This window comes from Monodon monoceros, unplaced genomic scaffold (genome assembly GCF_005190385.1).
Source record: "Monodon monoceros isolate NGI ecotype Baffin Bay Population unplaced genomic scaffold, NGI_Narwhal_1 Super_Scaffold_4, whole genome shotgun sequence".
Classification (NCBI taxonomy): Eukaryota; Metazoa; Chordata; class Mammalia; order Artiodactyla; family Monodontidae; genus Monodon; species Monodon monoceros.
In genome coordinates this window covers 18,611,253-18,637,926 of record NW_021703781.1, presented here as the reverse complement: position 1 = coordinate 18,637,926, position 26,674 = coordinate 18,611,253, and the positions used below count along the sequence as shown (strand labels likewise).

Below are 26,674 nucleotides of genomic sequence, written 5' to 3'. Positions count from 1 at the left end.
GCATCTTATCGATGTGTGGAAGGTAACTGCCAATGATACCCATTTTAAGACTAGAAATGTACATGCCAAGGTCCCAATGCCTCTAAAGCTTCGAATCCTCAAGGTAGCAGAACTGGGCTCCTTCATAAGAGGGGAGAATACCTCTCTTCCTAACTGTGCTTCACTCTGTCATACGGGTCCCAATGAATCATGTACCTAGAATCACCTAAAGTTGCTTATGAGAACAACCCCTTTCGGCTTTTCCCCTAATCTCCTTCCTCTCCTTGTCCAAGTGTCTGGATGGAAACTGTTAATCCTTACTCCTCTCAGCGCCATGTCCTTCTTTTCTCCCTGACTCCTATGCAGAACCTCTCTGCCATACTGCACTCTCAGCATAATTTCTTTCTCCTCTCCTTTATCCAAGGGGAAAAAAAATAGATGCCTTGATGCCCAAAGGGTTCATTTCTACAGAGAGATCTGATTGACTTCCGGGTAGCAGGGAGAGGACTTGCTTTGGCTTCTTAGCCTCCTAGAATATAATTTCCTTTGCTTCTTTCAGAAAATAATTCAAGTTTCATTTGTTTGTGGTTGATTTCTGTCATTTTTATAGGTCATTTTGAATGAGCATGATGCCATTTACTTATATTTCTTTGGTTTTATTGCCATTTACTTATATTTCTTTGGTTTTATCTCCAAGCTTCTTTTTTTCATCCTTGCTGTTTTTTCTGTCAATAGAATTTATGTCAGAATTAATCTTGAAGCTTCCAAGAAAATCTCAAAGACAAGTCTGCACACATATAGTGTTCTTATAGATTATAATCAAATATTGGAGTTTTGACTATAATCTTAACAAGTTATCTTGAAAGTTAGTAAAGTAAATGTCTTTTAACTACTTATGTGTCCAAGGCTTAATAAGTATAAAGATGTTATTTTTACAGTAGGATGAAGAAATAAACTTAATTCTGCCTCTCTAATGCTTTACAGTTTAAGGTGATTCAGTATAGTTGATTCTAATAAAGTGAATTATTCAATTTCTGCATTCCTTTACTGCTAGAAAACTGCTCCCATGGGAAAGTTGTTAAGCTATAGTATTCCTTGAGAAACAAATAGTTGAGAAAAAGGAAGCCACTTCTTAAATTAAAATAAAGATAAGAAAATCTGGTAGCTATTTGATTAAAATAGCACAAGTCCCATGGGAGTGTGTATGGTGAACATACAAGGGATGCCCCCACCACCAGAACGTGATAGCTTTGAACTTAGCTGTGGGCAGATGTCAGTCGTGGAACATGCTTCACCTCTTCTTAGCTTGCTTCCTAGGCCTCTTATTCTATCAGACTCTTTTTTTTTTTTTTTACTTACTCCAATGTTGTTGCCCTGTCGTTCTGGGTTCTCTGATCACCTCTGATCCACTTCACTTCTGTGAATACTTTTTTTTCAACCTTTTCCTCCACAGATTCAGATTGATCCCACAGATATCCACTTCTAGGTTAGCTGTGGAATTAGATCTTTCATTTATTAACTGATTCTGCAGGCAGAATCAGGCTTGATTTGTGACCCAAGGTATGATCTACCCTGGAGAATGTTTCATGAGCACTTGAGAAGAAAGTGTATTCTGTTGTTTTTGGATGGAATATCCTATTAATATCAGTTAAGTCCATCTTGTTTAATGTATCATTTAAAGCTGTGTTTCCTTAGTTATTTTCATTTTGGATGATCTGTCCACTGGTGAAAGTGGGGTGTTAAAGTCCCCTACTATGATTTTGTTACTGTCTATTTCCCCTCTTATGGCTGTTAGCATTTGCCTTATGTATTGAGGTGCTCCTATGTTGGGTTCATAGATATTTACAATTGTTATATCTTCTTCTTGGATTGACCCCTTGATCATTATGTAGTGCCATTTTTTGTCTCTTGTAATAGTCTTTATTTTAAAGTCTATTTTTTCTGATATGAGAATTGCTACTCCAGCTTTCTTTTGATTTCCATTTGCATGGAATATCTTTTTCCATCCCCTCACTTTCAGTCTGTAGGTGTCCCTAGGTCTGAAGTGTGTCTCTTGTAGACAGCATATATATGGGTCTTGTTTTTGTATCCTTTCAGCCAGTCTATGTCTTTTGGTGGGAGCATTTAATCCATTTACATTTAAGGTAATTATCGATATGTATTTTCCAATACCATTTTCTTAATTGTTTTGGGTTTGTTATTGTAGGTCTTTTCCTTCTCTTGTGTTTCTTGCCTAGAGAAGTTCCTTTAGCATTTGTGTAAAGCTGGTTTGGTGGTGCTGAACTCTCTCAGCTTTTGTTTGTCTATAAGGGTTTTAATTTCTCCATCAAATCTGAATGAGATTCTTGCTGGGTAGAGTAATCTTGGTTGTAGGTTTTTCTCCTTCATCACTTTAAATATGTCCTGCCACTCCCTTCTGGCTTGCAGAGTTTCTGCTGAAAGATCAGCTGTTAACCTTATGGAGATTCCCTTGTGTGTTATTTGTTGTTTTTCCTTTGCTGCTTTTAATATATTTTTTAAATTTAATTTTTGATAGTTTGATTATTATGTGTCTTAGCGTGTTTCTCCTTGGATTTATCCTGTATGGGACTCTCTGCGCTTCCTGGACTTGATTGACTATCCTTTCCCATATTAGGGAAGTTTTCAATGATAATCTCTTCAAATATTTTCTTAGTCCCCCCTTTTTTTTTCTATTCTTCTTCTGGGACCCCTGTAATTTGAATGTTGGTGCGTTTAATGTTGTTCCAGAGGTCTCTGAGACTGTCGTCAATTCTTTTCATTCTTTTCTCTTTATTCTTCTCTGCAGTAGTTATTTCCACTATTTTATCTTCCAGGTCACTTATCCATTCTTCTGCCACAGTTATTCTGCTATTGATTGTTTCTAGAGAATTTTTAGTTTTATTTATTGTGTTCATCATTATTTGTTTGCTGTTTAGTTCTTTTTGGTCCTTGTTAAACGTTTCTTGTATTTTCTCCATTTGATAACCTAGATTTTGTATCCTGTTTACTATTGTTACTCTGAATTCTTATTTAGGTAGACTGCCTATTTCCTCTTCAATTTTTTGGTCTGGTGGGTTTTTACCTTGCTTCTTCTTCTACTGTGTAATTCTATGTCTTCTCATTTTGTTTAACTTACTGTGTTTGGGGTCTCTTTTTCGCAGGCTGCATGTTCGTAGTTCCCGTTGCTTTTGGTGTCTGCCCCCAGCGGGTAAGGATTGTTCAGTGGCTTGTGTATGCTTCCTGGTGGAGGGGACTTGTGCTTGTGTTCTGGTGGATGAAGCTGGATCTTGTCTTTCTTTTGGGCAGTGCCGCATCTGGTGTTGTGTTTTGGGGTGTCTGTGACCTTAGTATGATTTTAGGCAGCCTCTCTGCTAATGGGTGGGGTTCTGTTCCTCTTTTGCTAGTTGTTTTGCATAGGATGTCCAGCACTGTAGCTTGCTGGTCGTTGAGTGGTGCTGGGTCTTAGCGTTGAGATGGAGATCTCTGGGAGAGCTTTCGCTGTTTGATATTACGTGGGGCCAGGAGGTCTCTGCTGGACCAATGTCCTGAACTTGGCTTTCCCACCTCAAAGGCTGAGGCCTGACAGCAGGCTGGAGCACCAAGACCCTGTCAACCACATAGCTCAGAAGAAAAGGGAGAAAAAAAAGAAAGAAAGAAAAAAATAATAATATAAAATAAAGTTATTAAAATAAAAAAATATTAAAAATTAAAGAGTAATGAAAGAAAGAAAGAAAGAAGAGAGCAACCAAACCTATGAACAAATCCACCAATGATAACAAGTGCTAAAAACTATACTGAAAACAAAAAAAAACAAAAAACGGACAGAACCCAGGACAAATGGTAAAAGCAAAGCTATACAGACAAAATCACAGAAAGAAGCATACCCATAGATACTCACAAAAAGAGAAAAAGGCAAAGGGCAACTAAATCAATAAACAAATCTACCACTGATAATAAGCTCTAAATACTAAATGTAGATAAAGATAAAACCAAAAACAAAGCAGATGCAGAAAGCAAACCCCAAGTCTACAGTTGCTCCCAAGGTCCACTGCCTCAATTTTGGGATGATTCCTTGTCTATTCAGGTATTCCAGACATGCAAGCTACATCAAGTTGATTGTGGAGATTTAATCCGCTGCTTCTGAGGCTGGTGGGAGAAATTTCCCTTTCTCTTCTTTGTTTGCACAGCTCCTGGGGTTCAGCTTTGGATTTGGCCCAGCCTCTGCATGTAGGGTGCCTGAGGGCATCTGTTCCCTGCCTTTTGGGTCTGAGGTCTTCTGCCAGCGTTCAGTAGGTGTTCTGTAGGAGTTGTTCCACATGTGGATGTATTTTTGGGGAGGAAGGTGATCTCCACGTCTTATTCTTTCACCATCTTGAAGGTACCCCAGCAACAAAGCTTTTAAAGAGACAATATAAAGAACCTGGAGAGGAGGATAAGAGAGAGGGAGTAGCCCAGATGACCTCTGGGTTTCTGCCTTAGGCTAGAGGTGTCAGTGCCTGAGGTAAGAAACAGATGGAAGAAAGGCAGGTTGGTGGAAGAAGGTTTCCACTTTGGGTATGCTGTGTGAAGTGTCTATTGCCTATTAAATTGAATATTAACTCTTTGCTTGACTTTCAGCACTTTTTGTATTTAAGCTACCACCTACTTCCTAGACTGATTTGTGAACCAATTTCCTGTTTTTACCCCATAGTCTGCCAAACTTGACTGTCTGCTACTCTCAGACAAAAATAATTTCCATCTCTTCCCCTTTGTACATGGTCCCCTTCACCTGGCTCGCCTTCCCCTCTATCTGTCATGCCAGAAAACCATCTGTCTTTAATGGCTCTTTTTGGAAGCCCTACTTAATCCTTGTGAATGTTTATCATCTCTTCAGCACTTCTTTTTACTTATAAGTTTAAGCAGTTATTCTGCCTTTTATATTGCAGCTAGTTGTGTACCCTTCATATCACCATACTGAAGCTTCTTTATCTTTATTTTCTAAATGGCTAGGATATTGTTTTGAACATAATATGTGCTCAATAAATGTTTATTGGCTTAAAAGGAAATAAAAGAAAATTGTATTTGGTTTGGGGGGAGTGCTGAATGTTAATCGAAGGATATGTATTTTCTGGGTTCTTAACATTTCAGTCTTTCCCAGTACTTTCGTTAACACAGTGAAAGTTGCTTTTGTAGGAAATAAAGTTGAAATTATCAATGACTTGAAGAAGGGTCTTTTGGACAACTTAATTTTCGGTATGTTTGGAGCAACTAGGGAAGCACACTTGAATTAGGAAAGATTAGAAAACCCTTTTATTTTTTGTTACTCTAAATTTCAATATATAAATATTACATACCCTTAAAATACACCTGGTTTTATAGAATTGTACATGTGCAGAATGAATAAAGTAGGGAATTTCTTCTTTTTATATTACTCAAAGCCTCTAATTTAGGACTACTTCAGTGGGGAGCTCATTCTGTATCTATGATGAAGCCTAATACAGATTTATAGACTGAAGAAAAGTGAATAAACCCAAGTTCTTTAAGAGATGCACACCTGAAGTCAAAGATTATCCATATTAGAGGGACCCCCTAAGGTCTGATAAAGAGGGAGAGGGATCAGTTGTGCACAGTGATAAAAGAAAGGCTAGCAAGATGTGGGCTTGGAGCCTATATTAGAATAATCTTTGCTGTAAATTCCAACTAAAATTTTTGTATTTGTAAAAATATAACTGATTTTGTATTGAAAAAAGAAATATGAATTACTTTACAAAATAACTTCAGGGCTAATTTTACTGTTTGCTGGTATTCTTTGAAGAGATGGGAGACTTTTTCAAATAACATATGCACCCTCCAACCCTTGGTGAGAATTATCTACTTTCAGGAGTCACAATCACCTATGGGAGTCAGTTAGATCCCTGTAGGTGATTTGGGGTTAAAAAAAGTTTTAGCTTTCTTTTTTTCCCCTCCAGCCTTACCAAGCCATATTTACTTTCTGAAATAAAATGAATCATTGAAAGCATCATGACTTTAGTTTAATCAATATTAAATAACTATTGTATGTTGGGGTATTTAAAAAGAAGACAGCTTAAACTTGAACAAGTTGCAATTGCATTTTTTTTTGATGGAAGCACAATGTTCTTATACAATGTTCTTTTCACATTTCTTACTTCTCTGGCATTTATTATAAGGAACGAAGCATTTCTGGAATGCTCATTTTAATTTCAAAGCTCAGGCTATTCTATGGAAAACATTTGGTGCTTGGAGGATCTAAAGAACAATAGAGGAATGTTCAGTGGGAAGCGTCATGAATTGTGGCACTTAAAATAAATTCTGAAGGAAGATTTTAGACAATGATACTTATTGTTCGTTTTAGACAAAGGTTTTAAACAAGGTGCTATAATTTGTCTTTATCTGGGCAAGTATCTTTTAACTCTTGATATATAAATTAGATTGATAATAGCGAGATATTCGTCTTTTGGAATATGTGAAAACCCATGTAATAAATCAGACTTATTATCATCTTTACATAATGCATGATAAAGACACATGGCCCTACTTGACTGCTGGTAAAGCACATAGAATGTGCTTTGTTAATTGACTTCATCACATTTAACACAGGGGACCCTAAGAGCAAGATATGGGTAGACCCAGAGAGAACATCTTTGACAAGGTTTCCATGGGGAATGGACTAGAAAACACACATTAAATGGCATCCAAATTTTGTGTCATGTTATGCATCTTAAAAAACACTTTATATTATTTAAACGTCATATAATCTTATAGGATAATATGGTTATTCTCATTTTCCAAGAAAGGAAATAAAAGCTTGCTACAAGGAACTCCAGTCTGGGTTGTGAATATGGGAATAAAGCAAATTAGAATAAAGAAGAGGGTCTTTTGGACAGGGGAAGGGAATAGCAGAGCAGACAAAAACAATTTTCATCCACACATTTCCCCCATAGCTTGTAAGTTCTTTCTCAGTTCCTGGCTAAGAACTGGGTCCAGATAACCAAATAAACAAATACTTACTGCTCCATTAATAATAAACAAGCAAAATCTCCAGGGACCGCAGAGCAGGAAGGATTATGTATAGTCTGTTGTCAAAGATGTGATGCATATTTGTTAAAAGCCTAGGCTATTTGATGACATGCACCAGCCTAGCTTTCAATAAGAGTTTCAGGTCTTCTATTTTAAATACTGGATAAAAGTTTTTTTTTCTTTCTTCCTCTGCAATGGGGATCTTCCAGGTTTGCTTATGAAAATGTAAACCAAATTTTTTTCTTGGAATTCAAGGTTTAATTAAGAAATGGATATTTTTCACAATGTAATTTTGTATAAGGTTTTGTTTCCAAATATAAGTGCTTAATTTCTATCTCCAAACAATGCTCTTATCATGAGATTATTCTTTTAATTTTTTAAATAAAATTTTATTTATTTATTTATTTTTGGCTGTGTTGGGTCTTCATTGCTGTGAGTGGGCTTTCTCTAGTCGTGGCAAGTGGGGGCTACTCTTCATTGCGGTGCACGGGCTTCTCATTGCAGTGGCTTCTCTTGTTGCGGAGCACGGGCTTTACGCTTGTGGGCTTCAGTAATTGTGGCACGCAGACTCAGTAGTTTTGGCCCGTGGGCTCTAGAGTGCAGGTTCAGTAGTTGTGGCACACAGGCTTAGGTGCTCCGTGGCATGTGGGATCTTTCCAGACCAGGGCTTGAACCCATGTCCCCTGCATTGGCAGGCGGATTCTTAATGACTGTACCACCAGGGAAGTCCCATGAGTTTATTCTTATTTTAAATAAATTTACAGAAGTAATACATGCTCATTATTAACATATTCAGGCAATTCAAAATACAGACATCAAAACGTCCCTCTGTTCAACTACCCCATTCATTAAGCCATTAATATAAGAAATATTTATTAAACAACTACTTTGTGATTGTTAGAGTGAGGGAGAACAAACCACATTTCCTGTTTTCATGGAGTTTACATTTTAGTATTAGAAGGATGCCATAAACATACATGAACAAATAAAAAATGTCAGGCTCTATAAATGTTCTGAAGAATTATAACATGTAGTGAGGGGACAGAGTGGGAGAGGGTGGGGATTGGGGTGGTCAGGGAAGCCCTCTTGATAGGGCACTTTGAGGAGGACCTGATTGCTTGAGAGGCCAACTGATTTGGGGGGAGTGTGGGAGACAGGTAAAAGAGTTTACAGAGGGCCAGAATGTAGATCATAGTAAGGATTTGGGTTTTGTCCTTCTGAAGTAACCACTGTTTTACACGTTTCAGAGTGGTTCTGCACCCCCCGCTCCAACATTAGTAATCTCTATTCTTAACCTACATATGTTAATGCTTATTGACTTAATTATTATTATTTTTGCCTCCCTCTTAATATAGATTGCTGGCTACAAAGTGATATAAATAATCATTTGCTATATGTATATCAAATAATATATATTGAGTATTGTGTATTTTGCATTGGTCCAATAGTAAAACTTGGTGAGATTCAATCTCTATCCCCCCCTTCCTTCCTCCCCTCCTCACTCCCCCCGTCCCTCCCTTCCTTCCTGTCTTTAGTTAGGAACTCTGTGGTCGCTGGTAATACTGCTCTTGGTGCCTTGACCTGACTTTTGGGAATGCACCAGTAGTGTTGGGAATGAATCATGTTATTAAGAAATACTTCCTTTTGTTCTGGGCTATGATATCCCAGGGCTGTGTTCCTCTCACAGTTTGTCTAATGAGTGACTTGTATTTTTCCAATTTTAGGTTACTACACTTGTAAATTGTCCCCAGAATCCTTCCAACAGGAAAAAAGGACGTTCTAAAAGAGCCAGAGTCCTTCTAGCTTCTGTGGAGGAAGCAACTTGGAATTTATTAGACAAGGGAGAGAAGATTGCTCAAGAAGCCACAGTTTTAAAGGAAGAGCTTACTGGGGCACTTGAGGATGTTCGCAAAGAAAGTGAGTACTCTGGTCCTCTGCTCAGGAGCAAACCACTCTTGATGTTAGTTACCGAATTAGATTTGAGTGTTGTGTTCTAGTTGACTTGAGTTTAGTTAGTCTTTTGTAGAGCTCTGAGGAGCTAGCTGTTGGAGGCAGAGTGGCTCTTTAGGCAGCTCCAAAACTCAGACCCCCCTCCTGGTTCTTCCTTTAGTTGTTCAGTTCCCCTCATGCCATAGCTTATCCATAATAAACAAAGAGAAATGTACAATTTTTGTCATAAAATGAGAAGTAACTAATGAGGCTGAAGACATATTTTCCCATACATAAACAAATTATAAAGTTCATTGTAAACAGTTGGAGATGGAAGTTTCAGACCTGGCCACCTCAGAGGTACATTTTTTATTTTTTCATTATTCTGGAGGTTTAGATTTCCTAAACATAAAAATTGTTTTGCATAAACTATGTATAACTCATGTTGCTGCTATGTTAGCATTACATAATAAGGGGAAATGTAGTGGGGAGGGATAAATCAGGAGCTTGGGATGAACATACACACACTACTATGTATAAGATAGATAACCAACAAAGACCTACTATATAGCATAGGGAACTCTACTCAATATTCTGTGATAACCTATATAAGAAAAGAATCTAAAAAAGAACGAATATATGCATATGTGTAACTGAATCACTTTGCTGTTCACCTGAAACTAACACAACATTGTAAGTCAACTACACTCAAAAAAAAAAAACCACACACACAAAAATATTACATAATAAAAGTGTATATTTCACCTTTTGATATCTTGAACAGTTTTATTACAATGAATGTCTCATTTGAAGGCTATTTTATAAAGAACTGCACAATATTCTTTAGTTAATGGAATGATTTTATACATCAGCTTGCTGCTAGGAACTATTTTGAGAGGATAAGGAAGCAAATTTTCCTGTTCAGCTTTGTAAAAGAGACTGCGAGGTGTTCAAAATTTTCCTCTCCCCATCTCAAACATAACTTTAAGAAAATCAGGAAATTTTTGCTAATTAACTAATTAAAATGAATATACTAGCCACAATAAACTTTACGTCAAATACAGGGGAGTTTTTTGCTATAGTTATATATGATTTATATATTAAAGGGATTCTTTGGACAATATATAGAAAACAATAATGCCTAAGATATTTTGAAATAAATTCTTCATTCCTCCCTGCTCCCTACCACCTCAGACGCACTCTTTCTCCTATCTTCTCTGCTTTGGTACCACCATCCACTTAGTTACAAAGTCAGTTAGACTCTTCATTTTTATTCTACCCTCTCTTCCAATTAGCCTCCAAGTTCAACAAATTCTATCTCCTTTTGTTTCTCAGATCTGTTCTCTCATCTCCATTCCTAATGTTGCCTTCTGAATTCTGGATTACTGCCTTAGCCTTGTCCTATACCAAAGCCAAACATGTTTTTTAAAAGTGAAAATATACTCATTTTACTTCCCTGCTTAAAATCATTTTAGTAACCTTTGAAGGATTAGGGGACTGTCTTTCTGGATAAAGTTCAAACTTTTAAACCACAACATTCCATGATTTGGCTTCTACTATCCTCTCCCTTCTCATTTCCTGATTCTGTTCCCCTCTCAAACTTTCTTCCAAGTAAGGACTCATAGCATCTTGAATGGTACATATTGATTTATGCTTCTGTGCCTGTTACCAGCGATTCCCTTCACCTGGATTGCCCTTTTCACTCAGCCAATTCTTACGTAGCAAAACTCAGCCCAGGTCATCTTTCACAGGGAGTGTTTACTGACACCTTGATGCTGATATAGATGCCCTTCTTCTATGTCCTGACAGACTAGGCATCCCTCTTTCATAGCACTTACCACCCCACACACCAGACATTGATTATTTGTTCAATAAATGTAGACTCAATTTCTTGCATTTTTTTTTGGCCACACCACGTGGCATGTGGGATCTTTGTTCCCCGAATAGGGATTGAACCCATGCTCCCTGCAGTGGAAGTGCAGAGTCTTAACCACTGGCCGGCCAGGGAAGTCCCTAGACTCAGTTTCTTCAAGGTGGCAAGCACCAAGTCTATTTGATTAGCAATGCCTGACATATACCAGACACCTGATAAATGTTTATTAAATAAAAAAGGAATCTAAGCATCATTTTATAATTTTATATTATAAACATTTATAATAGTTTTATCTTTGCTTTTATGAAAATTATCTCTCATGGTTCTTTGCTAAGTCTTTGGAAGGAATATGAACCCTATTTGGTACTGCTTCTCTCAGAAAATGTGATCTATTTGACAATATAGTTTCCACAAGCCACGTGGCAATAAATTTGTAAGCCATTGGTCTTTCTTAGAAGGGAACAATAATTGTAATAATTGTCAAGAAATGGTATTTGCTTGTTTTAAAAAAAAGTAATCAACACTTTTAGCTCAATAAAAGTAAATTATTTTAAGGAAAAGTTCTCAAAGAGAAGTCTTTGGATTCTAGGATTATGCAGTGTGTCCTTCACTATGTTCTGTTATAATGTGTGAAATACATATATATGGCATATGCTGTATACACAACAAATACATTTGGTTAAAGATCACCAAGTGCTTTATACTCTGAATCTTTTTGACAAGCTGCCAAATTGAACTACTGCCACTAGAGTGTAGGAAGAAAGCAGTGAAATGGCAAGTGGTTCTGGAATTTGGGGAATGGCCAATGCTTATCCTATGGTTAGCAGAGATGGTGACAGTAAGAGCACTGTTCTCTAAAACTTGGAAGGAATTTTAGCTCAGTGGTGGAGTTGAAGTATCAGGAGAATGAGTTCCGATCCAAGCAATTCTGTATGATGCTGGAAACATAGTTTAAAATTTTCCTGCTTTCATTCTTTTTTTTCCTTTTTTTTTAAGGGCTTTGTCTAGTGGTATAATGTGAAGGACTAGTAAAGAGCAAATGATAAGTTTAATGCATTTGAAAAAGTGAAAAATATTGGAAGTAGAGGATATTTTTATCTATATATATATTGACTTATTTTCAAGAAGAAGAATTTTGAGAGTAATTTAGAATTTTTTTTCTAATAAAAATATAGTGTAATTTGTATAGCCTTATTATAGGATTCTCTTTTATTCTGTTTTACTGCCTTTACTGGCTTTAGAGAGTCAAAGTGATAAATAAAATGGGCATTTGGTTACCTAAAGAATATGCTTGTAGAAGATAGGTATGGATAGTATTGCGGGGTGGCGGGGGGGAATGGTGAAAGGAAAGGTGAAACTGTCAAGATCCAGAAAACGTCCACGTAGTGATTATATATGGTCACTCATGGTCTTATACAATGGTTAAGTATTAAATCTGGTATTTATTTAAATAGTTTTAGCATATTCACAATACAGTTATCTAGGAATTAGCTAAGAATTGTTTATAATGTCTAGAGTATATATTTTGCCTATAGCATATTTACTACCTTTGTGTAGCCTCTGCTCCCCTACAGCAGACATTGCTTCTAAGTCACACAATTGCTTATACAATATGTATAGTTTTTTAGTGGTTTATTGAGAATGACATATATACAAAAAGTGCATATATTATCATGAACAACTCAATACATTTTCATTGTGAATACACTAATGTAACCTCCACCTAGATCAAGAAATAGAACATTACTAGAACCCTAGAAGCAACCCCTGTGCCACTTACTACTCCCTCACCTCACAAGTACCATTATCCTGGTTATTACATAAGTTAGTTTTTTTCCCTTCTTTTTGAACTTTATGTAAGTGGGATCATACAGTATGTAGTCTCTTGAGCCTGGCTTCTTTTGCTCAATGTGTCTTACCATATAGTAGTTCATTTGTTTTCATTGATGAATAGTTCATAATTATTTATCCACTCTACTGTTGATGGATATTTGAGTTGTTTCCAGTTTTTGGCTCTAATATACATTGCTATTATGTATGCATTACTCTCGGTGCATGAATGTAGACATTCCTGTTGGGTTTATACCTAGGAAAGAAATTCTGGGTCATAAGGTATACACTCAGCTTTAATAGATGGTACCAAGCAATTTTCCAGAGTGGATTTTCCAATTGACACCCTCATCAGTAAAGGTATAAGAATTCCAGTGGTTCTATATTCTTGCTCACTTGGTGTTAACAAGTGTCAGTGTTTTAATTTAAAGTGTGTGTGGTGGTATCCCATTATAGTTTTTTTTCTTTATTTTATTTTTTAATTGAAGTATAGTTGATTTGCAGTGTTGTGTTAGTTTCTGGTGTACAGCACAGTGATTCAGTTATACATATATATTCTTTTCATATTCTTTTCCATTGTGGTTTATTACAGGATATGAATATAGTTCCCTGTGCTATATAGTAGGAGCTTGTTGTTTATCTATTTTAGATATAGTAGTTTGTATCTGCTAATCCCAAAATCCTAATTTATCCCTCCCCCACCCTCTTTCCCCTTTGGTAACCATAAGTTTGTTTTCTGTATCTGTGAGTCTGTTTCTGTTTTGTAAATAAGTTCATTTGTATCATATTTTACATTCCCTATATAAGTGATATCATATGGTATTTGTCTTTCTCTTTCTGACATGTCACTTAGTATGATAATCTCTAGGTCCATCTATATTGCTGCAAATGGCATTGTTTCATTCTTTTTTTATGGCTGCCATTGTATATACATACTACCTCTTCTTTATTCATTCACCTGTTGATGGACAGTTAGGTTGTTTTCATGTCTTGCCTATTGTAAATAGTGCTGCTATGAACATTGGGGTGCATGTATCTTTTTTAAAAAAAACATTTATTTATTTATTTATTTGGCTGCGCCGGGTCTTTATTGTGGCATGTGGGATCTTTTAGTTGTGGCATGCAGGATCTAGTTCCCTGACTAGGGATCGAACCCAGTCCCCCTACATTGGGAAAGCTGAGTCTTAGCCACTGGACCACCAGAAAGTACCAGGGGTGCATGTATCTTTTTGAATTAGAGCTTTTTCTGGTTGTATGCCCAGGAGTGGGATTGCTGGATCACCTGGCAACTCTATTTTTAGTTTTTTTAAGAAATCTCCATACTGTTTTCCAGAGTGGCTGCACCATTTACATTCCCACCAACAGTATAGGAGGGTTCCCTTTTCTCCACACCCTCTCCAGCATTTGTTATTTATTTTTTAAAATTAAATTTATTTATTTATTTTTATTTTTGGCTGTGTTGGGTCTTCATTGCTTCACATGGGCTTTCTCTAGTTGCGGCGAGTGGGGTTTACTCTTCATTGTGGTGTGTAGGCTTCTCATTGAGGTGGCTTCTCTTGTTGTGGAGCACGGGCTCTAGGTGCGTGGGCTTCAGTAGTTGTAGCACACAGGTTCAGTAGTTGTGGCTCATGGGTTCTAGAGTGCAGGCTCAGTAGTTGTGGCACATGGGCTTAGTTGCTCTGTGGCATGTGGGATCTTCCCAGACCAGGGATCGAACCCTTGTCTCCTGCACTGGCAGACGGATTCTTAACCACTGTGCCACCAGCATTTGTTATTTGTAGACTTTTAAATGATGGCCATTCTGACCTGTGTGAAGTGATAACCTCATTGTAGTTTTGATTTGCATTTCTTTAATAATTAGCGATGCTGAGCATCTTTTCATGTGCCTATTGGCCATCCATATGTCTCTTTGGAGAATGTCTATTTAGGTCTTCTGCCCATTTTTTGATTGGGTTGTTTGTTTTTTTGTTGAGTTGTGTGAGCTGTTTGTATATTTTGGAAATTAATCCCTTGTCGATTGCATTGTTTGCAAATATTTTCTCCCAGTCTGTAGGTTGTCTTTTCGTTTTGTTGATGGTTTCCTTTGCTGTGCAAAAGCTTATAAGTTTGATTAGGTCCCATTTATTTATTTTTGCTTTTATTTCTATTGCCTTGGGAGACCCATTGTAGTTTTAATTTGTTCTTGTTATGAGTCTTTTTTTAGTTGTAGATATTAAAAAATCTTCTCCCTTTCATTAATTTAAGCATTTTTGATATTCAGAAGTAACTTTGATAAATTCAAGTTAATCATTTTATTCCTCTATGGGTAGAGATTTTTCTGTTTTGTAAAAAATTTTGCCTATTACGAAGTGAGGAAGATATCCTTTTGTATTGTTATCTAGAGGCTTTATTGTTTTACCTTTACAATCCATCTGGAAATAAATTTTTATGAATGGTATGAATTAGGGGTCATGATTCACTTTTTTTTATATGGAAATAAAATTAATCCAATATCATATAGATGCATATGGAAGTTTCTTGGTTCCAGTACCATTTATTGAAAAAAACACTCACAACCCTACTCTTTCTCAATTGAATCACTTTTGCACCTTGGCTGAAAATCAGTTGACAATATCTGTGTGAGTCTCCTTTGGAACTCTCTTCTGTTCCATCGATTCACATATCCTTATAGCAATAACACATTGTCTTGATTACTGTATATCATAGTAAGTATTGAAATAAAAATTATTTTGATTTGGCTATTCTAGGTCCCTTGCATTTCCACAAAATTTTGGAATCAACTTCTCAATTTCTACAAAAAAGCCTGCTGGCATTTCGATTGGGATTAAATTGGATCTATAGATCAATTTGTGCTGAACTGACATTTTAATAGTAATGAGTCTTCTGATTCAAAAACATGTAATTCATTTTTTAAATGATATTGTAAATGGTACTTGAAAACATTTTAATTTTAAATCTATCTTCAAATTCATGATACTTTTTTCCTTACTTCTCTAGTCTATTTTTAAGTCCACCCAGTGAATTTTTCACTTTGTTGTGCATTTTTATTTCTTTAATTTTCATTTGTTTTTTTAAAATAGTTTTTATATCTGTGAAAATAGAAATAGTTTTCTTTAATTTCTTTCCAAATTCTAGTTCCCTGCTGAAATTTTGTCTTGCCATTACTTTTCTTGAACATCTCCATTACAGTTAATTTCTGTATCTGACATGTCCAATATGTGGCTCTCCTGTAGGTTTGTTTCTATTGTCTGTTTTTTCCTTTTGGTTTTTAAAGTAACTGATTTTGTCTCCTGGTGTCTTGGATAGTTTTTGATCAAATGCTGGGCATTGTGGATGAAAATTTTAGAATTGATTTTTAAAGATTATTCTATTTCTAGCCAGCCCTTACTCTTGGATGTAGCATCTCAGAGGTCTCAATTGAAAGCATAAGATATTTAACAGGACATTTCATCTTCGGCAGTCTCAGAACTCCAATTTTATCTCTCTGACTTCCTGAAGGAGAGAAAAATTCTTTGCTTAACATCTCATTGTCTCAGCTGCCTTTTTTTGGCTTCTCTCTTGTTCAGTCTCTCTGCCATTTGGTTTCTTATAATCGTATACAAAAAAGTCAACTTCAGGTGGATTTAGGATCTAAAAATTAAAAACTCAGTGAAAAATAAGGGTGAATATTTTTAAGGCTTTGGATGTTCAACAGGATTTATTAAACATGAAACAAAAAACTATAAAGAAAAGACTGACATTTTATTATACCAAAATTAAGAACTTTCTTACATCAAAAAAATTTTTAAAGAAAATGAAAAGACACTCTTAGAAAAGATATTGGCATAAACACAACAAGGGATTAATAACAAGAACACATAAAGAACTCTCATAGATCAAAAAGAAAAGCAAAAGAAAAATGGACATGCAAAGGTTTTTACAGAAGAATAAGCACCAACAAAAATACAGAGATGTTCAACCTCATTAATGATCAGGGACATGCAAATGAGATACCATTTTATACAATTCAACTGGCAAAAATTTAAAAGTCTAACGTGTTACAAAGACTTTGAAGCAATAGTATCTTTTATACATTGCTTATGGGAATGTAAATAGGTACGATTATTTTGAAAAACAGTTTTGGTATGTCACTTTAGTCAAATGCCAAAGTTCCATTTACATATGGGTATGTTTCTGAACTCAAATCAATTATATTTCTGGTGTTGTGAGTGTGTAGAAATGCAGTTGTCATTTTAAGATTGGCGTTTCTTGAGGTATTACCTCTGAAATGAAACTTTGGATAGTAATTTTAAAAAGAGGGAAACATTTGAGACATGCAAACACACATGGCCTGTTTCTTTGGGATCCTTATAATGGTAAGATTATGGTACTTTATTTGGCTTATGTTAGAAACAGATTTTACAAAAGTGATGTGACACAGTATATGGCATTTGCTGTTAATATACAAAATTGCAAAGAACAAAGAATTGTTTTAACAGAGATTATACATACTTTCTATTCATAAACATTTAGGAATATGTGCTGTTCTCAGGTCTCTAATTCTAAAGATGCTACTTTTTCTAATATATAGAAAGATAAGTATAGTGATATATGGTCTTTTGTGGCAGCTGGGATAACTACAGTTTGAAGTTTTGTTAACATCATGAACTGTCTTTCATAATAAATTCTAGAGATAATAAACAAAGATATTATTAGTTTTGCTGTTTGGAAAAAAGATAACTAATCATCTGGATTTAGCAAAAGTCTTAAAGATTTGTCAGTTAAATCAGAGTCTTTTTCCTTAGAACATTTAAAAATAATATTTAGTTTTCTCACGTAAACATTAACTGCTTTATCTTAACAATTACACATTTTTAGATTCTTAGTAAAAATTACACATTTTTAGATATAAAAGTATGGGGCCCTTAATGTATAAAGGGATAATTAATTTGAGACTTCAAGAGTGTTCAGAGAAAGGTTACAATTCAACTCTTTTGTATATTGCCATACAAACCAAGGTGCCTACACAGGTGGAGCACAGCACCTATCAAATCCCCTTATATTGATACTTTGGTTTAAATTTTCTGGAGCTGGAACGTGTAGTCTAACATCAGTAGTCTTGGCAGTTTTTGCCTACCAGAGCCAGCCGTTGGAAACATATATTGTGCCCTTCGTATTTATGTATGTCAGATGGGAGCGGACTTGCAAATTTGTTGGAATCCTGCCACTGCTAAAATATTTCCCCATCTATTTTTTTTTAAACATCTTTATTGGAGTATAATTGCTTTACAATGGTGTGTTAGTTTCTGCTTTATAACAAAGTGAATCAGTTATACATATACATATGTTCCCATATCTCTTCCCTCTTGCGTCTCCCTCCCTCCCACCCTCCCTATCCCATACCTCTAGGTGGTCACAAACCACTGAGCTGATCTCCCTGTGCTATGCGGCTGCTTCCCACGAGCTATCTATTTTACGTTTGGTAGTGTATATATGTCCGTGCTACTCTCTCATTTTGTCACAGCTTACCCTTCCCCCTCCCCATATCCTCAAGTCCATTCTCTAGTAGGTCTGTGTCTTTATTCCCTTCTTACCCCTAGGTTCTTCATGACTTTTTTTTTTCTTATATTCCATATATATGTGTTAGCATACGGTATTCGTTTTTCTCTTTTTGACTTACTTCACTCTGTATGGCAGACTCTAGGTCCATCCACCTCACTACAGATATCTCAATTTCATTTCTTTTTATGGCTGAGTAATATTCCCTTGTATATATGTGCCACATCTTCTTTATCCATTCATCCAATGATGAACACTTAGGTTGCTTCCATATCCTGGCTATTGTAAATAGAGCTGCAATGAACATTTTGGTACATGACTCTTCTTGAATTATGGTTTTCTCAGGGTATATGCCCAGTAGTGGGATTGCTGGGTCATATGGTAGTTCTGTTTTTAGTTTTTTAAGGAACCTCCATACTGTTCTCCATAGTGGCTCTATCAATTTACATTCCCACCAACAGTGCAAGAATGTTCCCTTTTCTCCACACCCTCTCCAGCATTTATTGTTTCTAGATTTTTTGATGATGGGCATTCTGACGGGTGTGAGATGATATCTCATTGTAGTTTTGATTTGCATTTCTCTACTGATTAATGATGTTGAGCATTCTTTCATGTGTTTCTTGGAAATCTGTATATCTTCTTTGGAGAAATGTCTATTTAGGCCTTCTGCCCATTTTTGGATTGATTGTTTTCTTGTTATTGAGCTGCATGAGGGGCTTGTAAATCTTGGAGATTAATCCTTTGTCATTTGCTTCATTTGCAAATATTTTCTCCTATTCTGAGGGTTGTCTTTTGGTCTTGTTTATGGTTTCCTTTGCTGTGAAAACGCTTTGAAGTTTAATTAGGTCCCATTTGTTTATTTTTGTTTTCATTTCCATTTCTCTAGGAGGTGTGTCAAAAAGGATCTTGCTGTGATTTATGTCATAGAGTGTTCTGCCTATGTTTTCCTCTAAGAGTTTGATAGTTTCTGGCCTTACATTTAGGTCTTTAATCCATTTTGAGTTTATTTTTGTGTATGGTGTTAGGGAGTGTTCTAATTTCATACTTTTACATGTAGCTGTCCATTTTTCCCAGCACCACTTATTGAAGAGGCAGTCTTTTCTCCACTGTATATTCTGGCCTCCTTTATCAAAGATAAGGTGTCCATATGTGCATGGGTTTATCTCTGGGCTTTCTATCCTGTTCCATTGATCTATATTTCTGTTGTTTTTTCTTTTTGCAGTACACGGGCCTCTCACTGTTGTGGCCTGTTCTGTTGTAGTGCACAGCCTCCGGACACGCAGGCTCAGTGGCCATGGCTCATGGGCCCAGCTGCTCCGCGGCATGTGGGATCTTCCCAGACCGGGGCACGAACCCACGTCCCCTGCATCAGCAGGCGGACTCTCAACCACTGCGCCACCAGGGAAGCCCTATATTTCTGTTTTTGTGCCAGTACCATACTGTCTTGATTACTGTAGATTTGTGGTATAGTCTGAAGTCAGGGAGCCTGATTCCTCCAGCTCCATTTTTCATTCTCAAGATTGCTTTGTCTCTTCAGGGTCTTTTGTGTTTCCAAACAAATTGTGAAATTTTTTTTTCTTGTTCTGTGAAAAATGCGGTTGGTAGTTTGATAGGGATTGCATTGAATCTGTAGATTGCTTTGGGTAGTAGAGTCATTTTCACAATGTTGATTCTTACAATACAAGAACATGGTATATCTCTCCATCTGTTTGTATCATCTTTAATTTCTTTCATCAGTGTCATAATTTTCTGCATACAGGTCTTTTGTCTCCTTAGGTAGGTTTATTCCTAGATACTTTATTCTTTTCGTTGCAATGGTCAATGGGAGTGTTTTCTTCATTTTACTTTCAGATTTTTCATCATTAGTGTATAGGAATGCTAAAGATTTCTGTGCATTAATTTTGTATCTTGCTACTTTACCAAATTCATTGATTAGCTCTAGTAGTTTTCTGGTAGCACCTTTAGGATTCTTTATGTATAGTATCGTGTCATCTGCAAACAGTGACAGCTTTACTTCTTCTTTTCTGATTTGGATTCCTTTTATTTCTTTTTCTTCTCTGATTGCTGTGACTAAAACTTCGAAAACTATGTTGAATAATAGTGGTGAGAGTGGGCAACTTTGTCTTGTTCCTGATCTTAGTGGAAGTGGTTTCAGTTTTTCACCATTGAGGACGATGTTGGCTGTGGGTGTGTCATATATGGCCTTTATTATGTTGAGGAAAGTTCCCTCTATGCCTACTTTCTGGAGGGTTTTATCATAAATGGGTGTTGAATTTTGTCGAAAGGTTTCTCTGCATCTATTGAGATGATCATATGGTTTTTCTCCTTCAATTTGTTAATATGGTGTATCACGTTGATTAATGTGTGTATATTGAAGAATCCTTGCATTCCTGGAATAAACCCCACTTGATCATGGTGTAGGATCCCTTTAATGTGCTGTTGGATTCTGTTTGCTAGTATCTTGTTTAGGATTTTTGCATCTATGTTTATCAGAGATATTGGCCTGTAGATTTCTTTCTTTGTGGCATCTTTGTCTGGTTTTGGTATCAGGTTGATGGTGGCCTCCTAGAATGAGTTTGGGAGTGTTCCTCCCTCTGCTTTATTGTGGAAGAGTTTGAAAAGGATAGGTGTTAGCTCTTCTCTAAATGTTTGATAGAATTCGTCTGTGAAGCCCTCTGATCCTGGGCTTTTGTTTGTTGGAAGATTTTTAATCACAGTTTCAATTTCAGTGCTTGTGATAGGTCTGTTTATATTTTCTAATACTTCCTGGTTCAGTGTTGGAGAATTGTACCTTTCCAAGAATTTGTCCATTTCTTCCAGGTTTTCCATTTTATTGGCATAGAGTTCTTGTAGTAATCTCTCATGATCCTTTGTATTTCTGCAGTGTCAGTTGTTACTTCTCCTTTTTCATTTCTAATTCTATTCATTTGAGTCTTCTCCCTTTTTTTCTTGATGAGTCTGGCTAATGGTTTATCAATTTTGTTTATCTTCTCAAAGAACCTGGTTTTAGTGTTATTGATCTTTGCTATCATTTCCTTCATTTCTTTTTCATTTATTTCTGATCTGATCTTTATGATTTCTTTCCTTCTGCTAACTTTGGGGTTTTTTTGTTCTTCTTTCTCTAATTGCTTTAGGTGAAATATTAGGTTGTTTATTTGAGATGTTTCCTGTTTCTTAAGGTAGGATTGTATAGCTATAAACTTCCCTCTTAGAACAGCTTTTGCTGCATCCCATAGGTTTTGGGTCGTCATGTCTCCGTTGTCATTTGTTTCTAGGTATTTTCTGATTTCCTCTTTGATTTCTTCAGTGATTTGTTGGTTGTTAAGTAGTGTATTGTTTAGCCTCCATGTGTCTGTAGTTTTTACACATTTTTTCCTGTAATTGATATCTAGGCTCATAGCGTTGTGCTTGGAAAAGATACTTGATACAATTTCAATTTTCTTAAATTTACCAAGGCTTGATTTGTGACCCAAGATATGATCTGTCCTGGAGAATGTTCCATGGGCACTTGAGAAAAATGTGTGTTCTGTTGTTTTTGGATAGAATGTCCTATAAATATCAATTAAGTCCATCTTGTTAAATGTATCATTTAAAGCTTGTGTTTCCTTATTCATTTTCATTTTGTATGATCTGTCCATTGGTTAAAGTGGGGTGTTAAAATCCCGTACTATGATTGTATTACTGTCAATTTCCCCTTTTATGGCTGTTAGCATTTGTCTTATGTATTGAGGTGCTCCTATGTTGGGTGCATAAATATTTACAATTGTTATATCTTCTTCTTGGATCAATCCCTTGATCGTTATGTAGTATCCTTCTTTGTCTCTTGTAATAGTCTTTATTTTAAAGTCTATTTTTTCTGATATGAGGATTGCTATTCCAGCTTTCTTTTAATTTCCATTTGCATAGAATATCTTTTTCCATCCCCTCACTTTCAGTCTGTATGTGTCCCTAGGTCTGAGGTGGGTCTCTTGTAGGTAGCATATATATGGGTCTTGTTTTTGTATCCATTCAGCCAGTCTGTGTCTTTTGGTGGGAGCATTTAATCCATTTACATTTAAGGTAATTATCGAAATGTATGTTCCTATTCCCATTTTCTTAATTGTTTTGGGTTTGTTATTGTAGGTCTTTTCCTTCTCTTGTGTTTCCTGCCTAGAGAATGTCCTTTAGCATTTGCTGTAAAGCTGGTTTGGTGGTGCTGAATTCTCTCAGCTTTTGCTTGTCTGTAAAGGTTTTAATTGCTCCATCAAATCTGAATGAGATCCTTGCTGGGTAGAGTAATCTTGGTTGTAGATTTTACTCCTTCATCACTTTAAATATGTCCTGCCACTCCCTTCTGGCTTGCAGAGTTTCTGCTGAAAGATCAGCTGTTAACCTTATGAGGATTCCCTTGTGTGTTTTTTGTTGTTTTTCCCTTGCTGCTTTTAATATGTTTTATTTGTATTTAATTTTTGATAGTTTGATTAATATGTGTCTTGGCATGTTTCTCCTTGGATTTGTCCTGTTGGGACTCTCTGTGCTTCCTGGACTTGATTAACTATTTCCTTTCCCATATTAGGCAAGTTTTCAACTATAATCTCTTCAAATATTTTCTCAGTCCCTTTCTTTTTCTATTCTTCTTCTGGGACCCCTATAATTCGAATGTTGGTGTGTTTAATGTTGTCCCAGAGGTCTCTGAGACTGTCCTCATTTCTTTTCATTCTTTTATCTTTATTCTGCTCTGCAGTAGTTATTTCCACTATTTTGTCTTCCAGGTCACTTATCCGTTCTTCTGCCTCTGTTATTCTGCTATTGATCCCTTCTAGCGTATTTTTAATTTCATTTATTGTGGTGTTCATCATTGCTTGTTTCCTCTTTAGTTCTTCTAGGTCCTTGTTAAATGTTTCTTGCATTTTCTCTATTCTATTTCCAAGATTTTGGATCATCTTTACTATCATTATTCTGAATTGTTTTTCAGGTAGACTGCCTATTTCCTCTTCATGTGTTAGGTCTCGTGGGTTTTTACCTTGCTCCTTCATCTGCTGTGTGTTTTTCTGTCTTCTCATTTTGCTTATCTTACTGTATTTGGGGTCTCCTTTTTGCAGGCTGCAGGTTCGTAGTTCCTGTTGTTTTTGGTGTCTGTCCCCATTGGGTAAGGTTGTTTCAGTGGGTTGTGTAGGCTTCCTGGTGGAGGGGACTAGTGCCTGTGTTCTGGTGGATGAGGCTGGATCTTGTCTTTCTGGTGGGCAGGTCCATGTCTGGTGGTGTATTTTGGGGTGTCTGTGGCCTTAGGATTTTAGGCAGCCTCTCTGCTAATGGGTGGGGTTGTGTTCCTTTCCTGGTAGTTGTTTGGCATAGGGTGTCCAGCACTGTAACTTGCTGGTCGTTGAGTGAAGCTGGGTCTTGGTCTTGAGATGGAGATCTCTGGGAGATTTTTGCCATTTGATATTACGTGGAGCTGGGAGGTCTCTTGTGGACCAATGTCCTGAACTTGGCTCTCCCACCTCAGAGGCACGGCCCTGATGCCTGGCTGGAGCACCAATAGCCTTTTATCCACACGGCTCAGAATAAAAGGGAGGAAAAGAAAGAAAGAGGATAAAATAAAATAAAATAAAATAAAGATAAAATAAAATAATGTCATTAAATTAAAAAATAATAAGAAATAATAATAAGAAATAATTATCAAGAAAAATATTTTTTTTAAAAAGTAAAGATACAAACAAAAAAAAACCCAGAAATAAAACCGTTGGATAGAACCCTAGGACAAATGGTGAAAGCAGAGCTATACAGACAAAATCTCACACAGAAGCATACACATACACACTCACAAAAAGAGGAAAAGGGGAAAAAATAATATATCTTGCTCCCAAAGTCCACCTCCTCAATTTGGGATGATTTGTTGTCTATTCAGGTATTCCACAGATGCAGGGTACCTCAAGTTGACTGTGGAGATTTAATCTGCTGTTCCTGAGGCTGCTGGGAGAGATTTACCTTTCTCTTCTTTGTTCTCACAGCTTCCGGGGCTCAGCTTTGGATTTGGCCCCGCCTCAGCGTGTAGGTTGCCTGAGGGCGTCTGTTCTTCGCTCAGACAGGACGGGTTTAAAGGAGCTGCTGATTCACGGGCTCTGGCTCATTCAGGCCGGGGGAAGGGAGGGGTGCGGATGCTGGGTGAGCCCGCGGCGGCAGAGGCCGGCGTGACGTTGCACTAGCCTGATGCGCACTGTGCGTTGTCCCGGGGAAATTGTCCCTGGATCACGTGACCCTGGCAGTGGAGGGCTGCACAGGCTCCCGGGAGGGGAGGTATGGAGGGTGACCTGTGCTTGCATACAGCCTTCTTGGTGGCGGCAGCGGCAGCCTTAGCGTCTCATGCCCGTCTCTGGGGTCCGCGCTGTTAGCCGCGGCTCACGCCCGTCTCTGGAGCTCCTTGAAGCGGTGCTCTTAATCCCCTCTCCTCGTGCACCAGGAAACAAAGAGGGAAGGAAAAGTCTCTTGCCTCTTTGGCAGGTCCAGACTTTTCCTCGGACTCCCTCCCGGCTAGCTGTGGTGCACCAGCCCCCTTCATGCTGTGTTCAGACCGCCAACCCCAGTCCTCTCCCTGCACTCTGACCGAAGCCCAAGCCTCAGCTCGCAGCCCCGCTCACCCCGGCGGGTGAGCAGACAAGCCTCTCGGGCTGGTGAGTGCCGCTCGGCACCGATCCTCTGTGTGGGAATCTCCCTGCCTTGCCCTCCGCACCCCTGTTGCTGCGCTCTCCTCCGCGGCCCCGAAGCTTCCTGCCTCCGCCCCCCACAGTCTCCGCTCGCAAAGGGGCTTCCCAGTGTGTGGAAACCTTTCCTCCTTCACAGCTCCCACTGGTGCAGGTCCCGTCCCTATTCGTCTTTGTATTTTCTTTTTTCTTTTGCCCTACCCAGGTACGTGGGGAGTTTCTTGCCTTTTGGGAGGTCTGAGGTCTTCTGCCAGTGTTCAGTAGGTGTTCTGTAGGAGTTGTTCCACGTGTAGATGTATTTCTGATGTATCTGTGGGGAGGAAGGTGATCTCCGCGGCTTACTCTTCCGCCATCTTCCTCAACCTCCCTATCTATTTTTAATTGTGGGCCTCCACCAAGGCCACCATGAGCCAATAAATGAGGAGCTTTTTAATCCATCAGGGGTCCTCTAATTCGTATAGCTCTTTTCAAATATGGGCTATGGTATTTTATACTAAAAGAAATGCTATGCTATCTAGTCTACTAATGTAGGTGCCTAACGGCATGTTTGTAAAGCTTAGGCCAGCAGCAGCTGACAACTTGCCCCACTTTGCATGGCTCATGAGTATTTCTAGCAGGGTAGATGATGTGGCTTGTAGCTAGGGGACTATCTCCCTTCCCAGTGAGAAGTAAACAAGGAAAATGTGCGCATTCCTCTTGTGCATAATATATGTATTCAGGGTATTTAAAAAAGTTATCCCTCTTTCTACATTTCCATAGTTCTTTATCTTCATGATTTGCAAAACCCTAGGTTTGCACTTTTTTTTCCCAGCAGAAATTAGGAATGAAGACTTACTATCATCCATATTAGTCAGAGAAAACAATTACTTCTAGAAACGGTTATTCCTGGAAAATTGTATCTTGAAAGTGTAATTAGTCTTCCTATCAGAATACTTGAGTACTCAAACAACGAATGCCATTATAGAATTTACAATATTGAACCTTTAAAATGGTACCTATTGCCTTCCTGATTATTCAATGCATTTTTTTTTTTTTTTATAGAGGGAAATAAATTGTTTCCTAGGGGAAGTAGAGATTTAAGGAAATTTATTGGTGTCCATTTCGGGTGACCTGAGTTGAAAGATCTTATCTTTTGAAACTCAGATCTATGGAACACTTTTTTTATTTTTGGTTGGTTTTCACATTCTCTTTCTCTCTTTTTTTAAAATTTTAGTCGTTTTACTGATTGATTAATTGATTGGCCATGCCACATGGCTTGCGGGGATCTTATTTCCCTGACCAGGGATTGAACCCTGGCAGTGAGAGCTCGGAGTCCTAGCCGCTGGACCACCAGGGAATTCCCAATGGAACATTTTTTAATAAAAGAAAATAGCAGTTCATTTTTAGTTAACCATCCCTAAGTAACAGGTTAGCCCCAACCACTCTGCTCAACAATGTTGCAGTTAGGACTTAGATAAAATGTTTGGTATTTACCACCACTTTCTCACAGCCTATATATGGTTTCAAAGGCAACAGCTGCTGCCTTGTTATTTCCATCTATTGCTATGTTGATGTTGTGTGTATTTAACTGTTATTATAAGAGTGTTCTTAGATAAGTATAAAGTCACGAATACTATAATCTTTTCAGCCAAGTACAGTGTGCTTTAGGAATTGCAGTTCATTCTTCATTAGAAAGAGGATGATGAACTCTTGTTCAAACACATTTTAACATGCATGCATGGTGTCTTGTAGCTGGCAGAATGTTTATGGAAACACTTCCATTGAAGACTGATGAGCTAATTAGCTACATTGCTTGTAAACTACTAATTGCTGGAAAACACTCAACATG

The 26,674-nt window shown here is 37.3% G+C and overlaps 1 protein-coding gene across 2 annotated transcripts in view; it reads left to right on the top strand.

The window, feature by feature from the left end:
- Positions 1-26,674, top strand: part of CTNNA3 (catenin alpha 3) — a 1,596,010-nt gene that overhangs the window by 54,030 nt on the left and 1,515,306 nt on the right. For both annotated transcript variants that reach the window (XM_029245645.1, XM_029245646.1), the window contains exon 3: positions 8,721-8,913. In XM_029245645.1, coding sequence (XP_029101478.1) covers positions 8,721-8,913 — 193 coding nt within the window. The remainder of the gene's footprint in view (positions 1-8,720; positions 8,914-26,674) is intronic.